Source organism: Microtus ochrogaster, chromosome 10 (genome assembly GCF_000317375.1).
Source record: "Microtus ochrogaster isolate Prairie Vole_2 chromosome 10, MicOch1.0, whole genome shotgun sequence".
NCBI lineage: Eukaryota > Metazoa > Chordata > Mammalia > Rodentia > Cricetidae > Microtus > Microtus ochrogaster.
In genome coordinates this window covers 74,926,920-74,938,936 of record NC_022016.1, presented here as the reverse complement: position 1 = coordinate 74,938,936, position 12,017 = coordinate 74,926,920, and the positions used below count along the sequence as shown (strand labels likewise).

The 12,017-nt window shown below is 54.2% G+C and overlaps 1 protein-coding gene across 1 annotated transcript in view; it reads right to left on the bottom strand.

Annotated features, from left to right (window-relative positions):
* The window catches only part of LOC101984294 (zinc finger protein GLIS1), a 72,943-nt gene that overhangs the window by 56,138 nt on the left and 4,788 nt on the right, over positions 1–12,017 (bottom strand). The window contains exon 2 of the mRNA XM_026781826.1: positions 10,903–11,791. Coding sequence (XP_026637627.1) covers positions 10,903–11,703 — 801 coding nt within the window. The 5' untranslated portion in view covers positions 11,704–11,791. The remainder of the gene's footprint in view (positions 1–10,902; positions 11,792–12,017) is intronic.

Here is a 12,017-nt window from a genome sequence, read left to right as displayed (position 1 = left end):
ACTCTGTGACTGAGCACTGACATCATCCACTGTGTAGGACCTGACTGTGGCTGAGCACTGACATCATCCACTGTGTAGAACCTGACCCTGACTGAGCACTGACATCACCCACTGTGTAGGACCTGACTCTGGTAAAGGGGATGGTACCTTCTTGGTGTTTGATGCTGCAGGAATCTGGGACCAGTACTGCAGATGGAGCAAGGAAGGAACAACGTGACTAAGTGCTCATGTTCCAGATGTTGGGCTCCCTGGATGGTTCAACTCGGCCTCCCCTGGCACTGCTAAGTCCCTTACACACATGGTGCAAATACCCTACTTATAAGTCTTCTAACAGGCCCTTGCAGAGATCTCCCCTCAACCTCTCTGGACCTCTCTTCCCCCTTTATTTGGTGACATTTGTTTAGCAAATACCCGAGGGTGACATACTGTGAGCCAGTGACTGGTGACAGCAAGGAACACAGAGCAAGAAACAAAATCCAACTAGGCATCATGGCTGCATGGTAGGAGGTCAGGGAAGGCCTCCTGGAAGAGGTGACATAGGAGCAAGGGTTTGAATACAGAGGTCAGACTAGAGTAGGAGCATCTGGGTAGAGAGAACAGCTACGCAGAGAGCATGTGGTTCTAATGAGCTTGGCATGTTTGAGAAGTAGTCAGGAGGCCAGCGTGGCTGGAAGGGAACTAGGGTCAGGGTCCAGGAGGACCCCACCTGGCCCTCCCTTCATTGTTGACCCCTTTACCCTGCTGGTTATTCCAGGACTGTGGGGATGTAACTACGGGCCTCTGGAGACTTCCAGAAGATGTAGGGATGCTGGAGTCCGTGTCTTCCACTTTACAAATGAAAAATGAGGCTCTTGAGGGGTAGAGTTACTAACTCCAGCCACAGAAGTCAGTCTGAGGAAGTGGGGGAGGGAATGGGCTCTGTTCCCCTGTGCTGCGCTGCCTCAAGATGGATGACTCTGGGCACAATAGCTATAAACTTCATCTAACCAAATTCCTGTCACACACAGAGACATCGAGGCCCCACCAGTTAGGGAGCTCTGAGTTAATGAAGAAAGGGCTTGAGCCCACAGTGGAAGCAGCGCTCACTTCTGTGTGCGCTCATGTGGGAATCTGTGCCCACCTGGCTCCCCCTGGGCCTGACACCCACGGCCACCAGTCACCGCACTGCTCCAGTGTACATCAGCAGGGTGAGGCATAAACCCCCTGCTGAAAAGGTCTCCCTGGCAGCAGCCAGGAGGTGTCCTGAGCACCAGATTACCAGGACGAAAGTGATTCCACTGAACACAGGTAATCATTCCTGCCTTGAACGCTGCAGGCCATCTCTAGATGTCCTGGACCCTCAGATCGGCTACTGGGGTAATGTGGTGGGTGGAAGGACCACTAGATGAGCATGGAGCCCAGCACACAGCAGGCATCCAGCAGAGGACAGCCCTGTCTAGTAGGCGTGATGGGGCAGGAAGCATGGATGCCGACCAATGGTTCTTGGCTATGTGACCTTCAGGGAGCCAAATCCTTTCCTCGGGTTTCAGTTTCCAAATCCGCAAATAGCAAAGTAACAAACCCAGGCAGCAGGACCTGTGGTCTGGATGAATCCCTCCCTTCATTCTGGATGCCTGAGCGGAGATGGTTGGGAGCAGACAGGACGGAGGTATAGAGCATCAGAAAGTACAGGGGACACAGGGGACTCATCTTTCTCCTTAGAGCCAAACTTGAGTTCTAATCACTTGTGTTTCCTGGCAACAAAGCCCAGTCAGAAATGACACTGTAGACCAAATGGATCACCAAACACGAAGTTCAAAGTTCAGCAGATGCTGGGAAGGGAAGACATAGGTCAAGAAGATGGGGAACTGAAACTGGGCCAGGACTGTGACGTTGTCGACTTCAGTGCTCCCATTGTGAAGGGAATCTACCCATATCCAGCACATTTCCCAAGCACAAAAACCCTGCCAGGCAAGGTACAAATGTCACTTTCAGGCTTGGGTGCCTTATGGATTCTGTAGAGCAAGGGCTGGCAGGGGATTCCCACTGAATAGCATCACTCAGGTCTCACCCTGGATCCTCCGGTCCAACTGTCCCATCCCCTGGCAGTGGCCCTACTCCTTGGGGTTTTTGTCTCTGACACAGCCAGTCCATCAGGGAGACTGCCATGGTCAGAGAGTGGCAAGAGGAGACTGACTCCCGACAGCTCCGTTAGCAGACCCGTGTAAGACCACATAGCCTCTGATCCATCCAACACTACCCGTGCCGGAGGAATGCAAGGCAAGGGGGTGGAGCTGTGCCCTAATCACTCACAGACCTCTGTGGCCCCAGTCCTGGCAGTGGAGGAAGATTTATTGTGGGGGCCGATGGAAAACAAAGAGAAGTTGTGCAAACTTTGCCCGGTCACATGATGGGAAATGTCTCTACCATTTCCCACTGGTAGATGTGCTGGGCATCATCTCTAATGGGGACTGGGCTCTGGTGCCCAATTGCGTGCAGATGCTGAGCCAACTGGGTCCAGCCAAGGGATGCCCAGTGTTGGCTGACAGCCAAGCCTGCCTCTAGGGCACAGTCCCAGCCAGGCTGCTCTGAAGGATCTTGGGATGAAGGGCTCTGGATTAGGACCATTCCCCTTCAAAGGCCTTGGTGTCTGTCTCTGTCATATTTTCCCTAGAGCCTACACCACTGTCGATTCTTGACCGTGCCACTCTCCTGCGTAGGACCTTTCTGGGACTCTCCACTGCCCTTGGGGTAGAGTGCAAACTGCTTACTAGATCCTGAGGACTACTGAGGTCCAAATACAATCTCCATTTTGCTCCCAGTCATTATGCATGTAACTCCGTCTAGATTCAAGGAGGCACTCCTACACACCCACCAACAGTGGGGATTAGCATTCCTCTCCCTGTAATGCCTTTTCTCTATGTCTGTACCTGAGAAGTTCCTATCAGCTCATCAGAGCCCAGCTATTGTGATGCCCTGGGAAAGACTTCTGTCTCTGTTGCCAGCCCGTCCTGCATCCCAGCCTATCCTGAATCTTATCCCATCCTGCATCTCATCTTATCCCATCATCCCATCCTAGCCCATCGTGCATCCCGTCCCACCCCATCATCCCATCTCATTCTGCATCCCATCCCATCCTGCATCCCAGCATCCCAGGCCATCCTGCATCCCATCCTACCCTACCCCATCCCGTCCCCCTTACTGCTCTGGTTAAACCTGGTTCAGAGTGTCAGTAAACTGTGCTGGAAGACTAGGGAAGGGAGGAGACGGTACAGAGCAGCCCAAAGGTCTTTTCAGGGGAGCCATCCCTTCTTTGGGGTACCTTGTGTCTGGGGCAATCCAAGGCCCCAGCTCCTAGTTGGCAAGGCAGTGCACTGGTTACGTCTGCCCTGTACCGTCCCTGTGAGGCCACTGCCAGCTTTGGCCAGGCATCTGCCACACACCAGAGACAGGATCACTTAATGTTTCACTGTGGAGTTTGCCATCTCCATGACAGCCCCTTGGAAAAGGCAGTCTGGACACTTTCTCAGAGTTGCTGCTGATTTTATCTGACTCTCTTCATTCCAACAAGGGAATCATTTCAATTCCGTTTACATTAAATTCAAAAGCTGTTTTTCTTTTGTTATTTTAAATTTGATTCAGAAGGTTGTGTTTTTTGTTTGTTTTTTTTATCCTTAATGTTTTTCATATTCCACAGAGCAGCGCTGAGCTCACAGCAATTGGCTGGTCTCGAGTCTGCTGCTCCCAGGGACTCTCGTCAACGTGAACAGTATGAGGGTTTCAGAGGAAGCACCAGGGATGCTGTGTCCTAGCTCCTCAGAGCAGAGGACACAGCACCTCTCCACACTCACAGTCCACTTCGCCGCCATCACAGGCCTTTCATCAAGGCTCGGAGAGACTGTGTGACTGGCAGGCTCTCAGCTGGCCAAAGGGCAGAGCACAGATCTGAACCTGGGGCAACATGGGCATTACCCATTGCCCAGGATGGTTCACTAGCCCCAGTTCAGGGTTTAGCGTGTGCGCGTGCGTGCGTGTGTGTGTGTGTGTGTGTGTGTGCGCGCGCGCGCGTGTGCATATGCATCTGTGTACGGAGGCCAGAGGGGTTGAAGTCAGTGTCTTCCTCCATCACACCCCACTTTATTTACTGAAACAGGGTCTCCTGCTAAACAGAGCCTGCCGATTCAGCTAGTCTAGCTAACAGTTTGCCCAGGAATCATCTGTCTCCACCTCCAGAGTGCTGGGATTATGAGAGGGTCTCATCCTTTGACATGGGTTCTGGGTAGCTCTGGAAGGGTTGGACCTGGTGGCAGGCAGGCCTAGGGTGCTCTGTAGAGGAGCAGGTGCAGAGGGCAGCACACAGAGCCTAACAAAGGCAGCCCACGGCAGAATCCTTTGAACGACAGCCTCTCCTACTCATCTGGGGACCCCCACCCCACTCAGAAGACGAACTGTCCAAGGCAGTCAGATGGTCAGAGCCATCTGTCAGGGCATCACATGGGCTGCTGCTCAAAGCCACACAACAGTCCCGTCACCTCTGGTCACAGCTAAGACAATGTGGACTGAGGGGTTTAGTCAGGCTTGCTCCAGTCCCGTGCTGGTGGCAACGTCCGGCTACAGGCTTCCCTGCAGAAAAGCTCCAGGTGACTGCCAAGGGGGTAGATGAGACAACATGAGGGTCTTCTCACGGTCATGACTTCACAGGGAGCTGTTCTAGACGACCTGGCCCAGCCCTAGGGCAGAAAGGCCCATGACCCAGCAAGTAGACTTTGCTTCTCTGCCACCAAGACTAAGCCATAGGCTCTATGGGGATTAACCTTCACTATCAACCTGATTGGATTTAGAATCACCATGGAAACACACCTCGAGGGATGTAATGAGGTAGGAAGGTCCACCTTGAATGGGAGCAGCACCATTTCATGGGCTGGAGCCTTAGACTGAATGAAACGTGTGAGCAAAGTGGGTACCAGCATTCATCTCTCTGTTTCCTGAGTAACAACTGCATCTCAATCCTGCCACCATGTCTTCCCTGCCAGGATGGACTGGAGATATTTTCCACCTGGAAACTCCCCTCTTCAGACGATTTTTGTCAGCTGTTTTGTCACGGCACCGTGAAAAGTAATACTGTCTCTGAGACAACTGGTCACACAAAAAGTGCCAAGGAGAACAGGGGGCTTAGGGAAGGAGGCGGGGCTTAGGGAAGGAGGTGTGGCTTAGGGAAGGAGGAGGGGCTTAGGGAAGGAAGCGTGGCTTAGGGAAGGGGTGTGGCTTAGAGAATGAGGCGTGGCTGAAGGAAGGAGGCAGGCTAGAAGAATTGCCCTGGGATGTGAAGGACAAGGAGTCTGCCAAGGAAGGAAAGGCATTGCCAACACCAAAACCAGAAGCCAAGGCTTACAGGACTGGAGGAACTGGAAGAATGCAAACCTGTGGTAGCCCAGGAAGAGAGAAAACCTTGAGGGAGGGGAGGCGGCAGGCAGCACAACTGCTGGAACTCTCAGGGTGACATGAGCCCTGACACCTCTCTTTGGCTTTGGCTCTCACCGTCTCCTAATGAGGTACACGAGGAGCTGACATGACCCAGAGAGGCTGGCACCTCTGGAGGGCGACTTATAAGTTGTCTTTGCACAAAGCTGTTTCCCTACTCCGGCACTTCCCAACCCTGGAATGGGGTGACACTCAGGCCCTATTTTCACAGCAGGGCAGGTGACCTGAGCTGACGAGCAGGGTGGCTCCTCCGGACTTCTTGCTGCGGAGTTCCCCGGACAGAAATGTCAAAGCACACTCCATTATGGAGCCTTCAAACCTGGCCAGGAATCCCACCCCCCAGACAGAACAGAGAACCCACCAAATCACAGCCAAGAGGCTCTATGGGTGACTTAGTGGCCTGTTTCCCTATCCTGTAGAGGACTCCCGAGCTCAGGCTACAGCTGATTCCCTTCTGCGACCCAGGATTCAGGCAAGGCCCTGAAAGTTTACAGAATACATTTCAAGTCTGGATTGACTTGACTCCCGACCTGAGAGGTGGTTTGGAGCTACGGTTAGGACATGTCTGGAGTCAGGCTGAGATCTACCTTCAATCCTACCCCTGGTGTCCCAGCCCCACACTGCTGTCCCCACTGCCCTCCCACCTGTACAATGGGGATGCTGATCCCTGTGTCTTAGAATACCCTTCCCATCGTCACAGTGGGATGGGATCTCTTTGCCCTGGATGCTCCAAAGATAGCCCCCCCACCCCCGTGTGTGTGAACTTGCCTGTGTGGCTGCAAGTGGAAGCCAGAGGTTGACATCAGGATATCTTCCTCGATCGCCTCTGCTCAGAGGGGTGAGTATGTCAGGGAGTGTCTCTCCTTATCTAAGGGTCACTCTCTCAGCCTAAACTTTGCCCAGCATTTGCTTATCAGCCTGACACTGCTGCATTTGCTGTGCAACACCAGGCTCCTGACAACCCTCTCTGGTTCTGCCTCCCCTATAACCTGTCTGCACACATGGGGCAGGGCTGGCAGACTTGCCCATCAAGACATTCCTGGGCCCTAAGGAGTCCCTGGGATGAGGCTCAGATGGTGTGGTAAGTTGGAGTGTTAGCCTCCAAATATGCCCAACCTCGCAGGGCTGGGCTCAAGAGCCAGGAGCAGGGCAGCTGCTCAGGGATACTATCTGCTGGGACTGGACAGTGCTGCTGAAGGAAGAGGCTAAGCAAAGGTCATGGGTGGGGTGCAGCTGGGCTAGGTGGCAGAGAGAGCTGGCTGTAGCCAGTCTCTGTAGGTACCGGTACCCGGTTCCCCTTGACCTCCCATGTTAACAGGATACCAGACTTCAAAAGCCGCCTCTCTTCTCAGCTCTGTGGGTCTCAGCCCTCGACAGACCGTGACCCCTGGAAGCTCACCAGCCCCTCTGGGCCTCGTAGTTTGCCCAGCTTTGTTCTAAGCTGAGGCTCGCACTGTCCTTGCAACAGAACGAGACTCTCAGTATACAACCCCCTTCTCTGCCTTCCCTCCCCCAACACCAGGGCTCTGTTTGGAGGCGGGTATCGCTGAGGGGAGGAGTCTAGGATTAGGCATGAGTGTAACTCTGGTCCCAGGGAGTGGTGGGGCCTCCTGGGAGCCCTCAGGGACTGACTTTTGCCTTCCTTGGCTCATTCTGGCTGTCGGTAATGCTGAGCTGTGCCCAGATCACCATTCAACGGCACCTGGACAGTCAGACAGGAGAGGTGTGGACGGCAGAAGGCTACGGCTGGCCAGGGCTGGGCAGGATGGGGAACAGTTTAGATCTCAGCTGCTTACCAGCACAGAAAAAGAGACACCCGTGCAGATTCTGCCTGGTTCAGAGCAGCACCAAGAAAAGACGCAACAGAGCTCCCTAGAAAACGCAGGTGGCTACAGAGCCGTCCCACGAGGTACCTGAAGCTGCTCTGCCTGCCTCGCGGGCAGTGGAGGCTGCAGAGCTCAGCAACCTCCAGACCAGGCTCCACGGATGGCTCCCTTGACTCTTGGTTTCTTTCCTTCCATAAGAAACCCCAAGCGTTTCTGTCCTAACCCACAAGGACCACTGTACCCATTGCCAGAGACATCAATGCAGAGAGTAGAATAGAGAGGAAGGGGAGTAACTATGAGCTCTCCCTGAACCATCTGTTTCAGTCCTGTTAACAGCAGCCCTGGAAGTTAAATACTGCTATTGCCTTGTTTTATAAATTAGCGTCCCACGGCTGAGAGAGGGTAAGTCACCTGCCCGAGGTCACAGAGCTGGCAAAGGGCAGCGTCAAGTTGGAAGACAGGCATGCAGGACTCTGATGGGCTCTGCTGCTCTGCTCACGCTCTCCACGCAGGGGAAGAGCGCTGTTAAAATTCCTCACCACAGCAAGGGATCTTTCTGGCTTCACTGTCATTTCACAGAGTCCACAACAGGGCAGGGCTTCTCTGATAAGCCACCATTTCCATCTCTGCCTCACGGCTGCAGGCTTCTGCAGCTCAGACAATGAGGATTCTGACTGTCTGGTGGAACCAACCGAAAAAAGCCGGGACTAATCTTTCCAAAGACCATGTCTTCAAGGCGCCGCATCAGTATTTGGGTTGGACATAGGCTTGTTATGGTAATGCAGATGAAGCCCCGGATTTAATAAGACTGAAAAACACCAGGAGCAACAGGAACCATAACAGGATATTGCAGGGAGATCTAGAAGCTTCCTCAGGCTTCTTTACTAAACAGGGCAGGGCTGGCCGGGCAGGGCCAGGCAAGGGCGGGGTTACCTGGAGGCCAGCAGGGTTCAGGACTAAGGAGCAGAACTGGGGAGCAGGCTCCTCTCTCCACACCCAGGCTGCCTGGTACCCGATCAAGCAGAGGCTTCACAGGCTAAATTTAAACCAGCTGCCAGCACGGGGGTGTTGCAGTTAGATGGGGTAAGGGGAGCTTACCTCATGAAAGCTGTGGAAATGCTGCTGGGAAGATAATAAAAGGATTAACTGCTATTTTAGTGGGCCATTTACTCCTCAATCAAAGCGTCCCATCTATTTCCTGTCCTCCAGAGGCCTCAGGTCCAAGATTCCTTTGTCTATTACAGACATAGTAGCACAGGCCTGTCATGAGAAATTAATAATTTTACAGGGATGGGAGCTGTTATTCACCTGGGGGTGGGCCGGGGTCTGCCCATTGCCCTGGTTACCGACTCCACCACCATGGGTGGGGCTCCAATGAAGTTCCCACTGCAGATGGCTGCACCCAGGGCCCCAGAAAAGCAGCTATATTAACAAGGGCACTGCAACAGATAGGGATGTGGGTTCGATACCCCTCTGGTGGTTACTGGTGTTATAATTTTGGACAACTTATCTTTATCATCACTACTACTCTGATTCTTAGCCTCTGTTATCTTGTTTCTATTATTTTCTCTGACTAGTGGTGTGACCTGGAACCAATTGTGTAACCTCTCTGATCCTCCATTTTTCTCATCTGTAAAATGGAGGTGTACAGTATCTATTCACAGAGCTGATGAGGACGACATGGAGCTGCCACTTAGAACATGCCTGCGAAGTTGGCGTTCAGCAGCTGCTTGCCTAATTGTCACCATTGCGCTTCTAACCCGCAGGGGGTAAAGTCAAGAGTGTGGGAAGCTGGCCAGACTCATCTGACCTCTGACCCTTGTTTTTCCACATGTGAAAGCCTTGGGTTTCATCATGACCTGATAAAGACTAAATGCAATCCCCAGGAGGCATCAACACCACCCCCAGGAAGCCCTCTGGGCTCCTCTCCCTGGGCCTCTTCAAACTCCATCTAGGGCTGTCACAGCCTGGTCCCTGATGGCCTGAGGACACATCCCTGACTGTGACAGAAGCAAACCTAGGTCCCCAGTGTCCTGTAGAGGATGGAATCAGGTGAGACCCTTGACCAGGAGAGACCCAAGGCTGTTCTGAGCACCCAGCGCCCCCCAGCTGGGGATCAAGTTATCTCACAGGGCACCCGTGGATGCTGGGATTCTGCACAGAAGGCCCCAGCATGAGAAGGCTGCTGGCCACTTAGTTTACTTCCTGGGTCTACACAGGTACCCTGGGTTCCCAACAGGAGGAAATTGTGATTGACAACTGTGGCTCAGCATCTCGAGAGGGGACAGGCTGTTGCTAGCAGCCCTGACCTATGGACTTGCTGATCTTTCCCATCCTGGAGATGAGGCACGTCTTTCATTAATTTTCATTAAGTCATGTGTCTTAAGACCCCACATAGATGTGGCATCTTCAGAGACAAGCCTAGCCACCAGCCCTCCTGCCCACATACTCTCTGCCCCGAAATGTCCAAGTAAAATTCTCCATCAGCTTGGAGCCCTTTCCCCATACCTCTGTGCCACACGACAGTTCACAAGCCCAGTCTCTACCCTCCTCCTCTCAAGGGCTGTCCACCTTTAGCCTATCTATGGACTGATAGACTCCCTATCCTTCAAGACTGGAGAACACACTCAGTCTACATCCAGCTCAGTGTCACAAGCAGGTAAGCCCTGGGGACAAGTGTGGCCCCAAGAAAATGACTTTACACCACAGTGACTAACTCCTATCTGATGGCCCACGAATGTCACCTTGTGCTCTGACCAGGGACCTTGAGCCCTTCTAAGACCACAAGTGACACACACCTTCAGTGCCGAGCAGGACAGAACTACAGGCTGGAAACACTACTGTCTGGCAGTGAGCAAGGAGAGACGTGCATGGCCCGGGTGCTGTGTACCATTGGTGTTGTATAGCAGCCTTGGGCTCCAGCCCTCCATCTCAGGCTGCTGCGTCTGGAGGGCAGAGGATGGGTACGGGGCCTAAGATCTCTCTCCTAGACTCTGATAAGGCTTTCCACTCTAGCAAGCACAGGATGTGGACATGACCAGCCAGAAGGGCCAGGCAGGGTGCCTGCTTCTAATTCGTGTGTATCTGCATGAATGCTCAGGGACACACATGCTTCTTTCTCCCTGGACCTTTGTCTCAACCCCAGCCGGAGCATTGCTGGTGTCGTGCAGAGCCAGACCTCAGCTCCAAGCCTGTCCTAGAGGTCCAGGACCTCTCTACAGAAGCCAGGGCTGTCGAGGTACACTGGGTAAAGGCCAGGGCTGGAGGAGGACACACTTCACTCACCATCTGCCACCCTCGGATGACATGGAAAAGATAAGCCTGGCCAGGCTTGCTTTAGGTTCAGAGGTCACGTGGCACCAGGCTGTGTGGCTTGCTAGACTACATCTAACACCATCTAATGCTTCAGTGTGGGGACCAGGACCCCCGGCAGGGACAAGGCAATCCTGTCAAGGTTCCCAGTGACAGGAACCCAGACGGTCTTACTCATCGGCCGCACCCCCAACCCCAGACTTTGTGGGAGCCTGGTCTTATTCCCAAAGGGGGTCTTTCTAGTGCAGTGGGTAGTGCAGCTCTGTGGGGGGCACTGAGAGGGCTTGGTAGCCCCTGGACTCACCATGCACTTGTTGGGCTTCTCGCCCGAGTGTACCCTCATATGGATGAGCAGCTTGTAGCGGGCGTTGAAGGGCTTGTAGCGGCGCACGCAGCCGGCCCAGAAGCAGGTGAAGTCTTCGCCTTTGCGCTGGTCGATGTGGCTCTTCTCGATGTGCCGCACCAGCTCCTCCTGCTGCTCGTAGGCTGCGCAACAGTCCACCCAGCGGCATGCCTGCTGCCCGGCCACCATCCTGCCCGCCAGGCCGAGCCCGAGGCCTCCAAGGCCGGGGCCGGCTGGCAACTGAGGCAGTGGGTAGGGGGGTGGTAAACCCTGCTGGTGAGGAGCAAAGAGCTCCGAGAACTCGTCCAGGGGCTCCTGCTTCAGGAAGCCTGACTTCCGGCATGCTTCGAGCTGCAAGCTGCCCTCGTGGACATCACTGGATGCAGGCCCAGGCCCCGGCTGTGATCGCTTGGGAGGTCCCCCCAGCTCTCCTGGCAAAGGTGGGCTTCGGAGTCCATTTACACAGCTAACTAGAGCTGTCTGGGAAGAGTGGATGGCAGGATTGATGTCAGAGGAGGCACAAGGAGAGGAAGAGGCTGAAGAGGTGGGGGGCAGGCCCAGGAGGCAGCAGCGTTTCAGGCTGCCCTCAGGGAGGTGGGCCTCAGGTTGGGGACCCAGGCCCGAGACAGGTTCATTGCCCAGAAGGTAGCAGGAAGGTGCAGGATTAGCGAGGCCTCGGCCCGAGAAGTCCAACTCTGGCTGCAGGTTTGTGGAAGATGGGGCCCGGCAGTGGGTGGGCAGGGGCGTGTGGGCACTGGCCATGGCCTGGTAGTCAGGTAGGGCTTCCTGCTTGATGTGTTGAGCTGCTTGGAGGCTGCCATTCACGTATGTAGCCTGGGGTCTGGGTGACCTGGAAGACAGTAGCCAGAGCGATTATGAAAGGCAGGCACTCTCCAGGGGTCAGGCAGGGCTCACAGAAGCAGACAACACGGGCCTGGAGGAGTCCAAGGAAGAAGTGAAGGTTGAGAGACGAAGTGTGTGAAAGATCAGAACTTGCTGTGCCAAGGGCAGGGAAGAGGCAAGAAGCAGAAAAGCAAGAGCAGGAGGAGGAGACAGCCTAGAAAGAGATGCTGGAG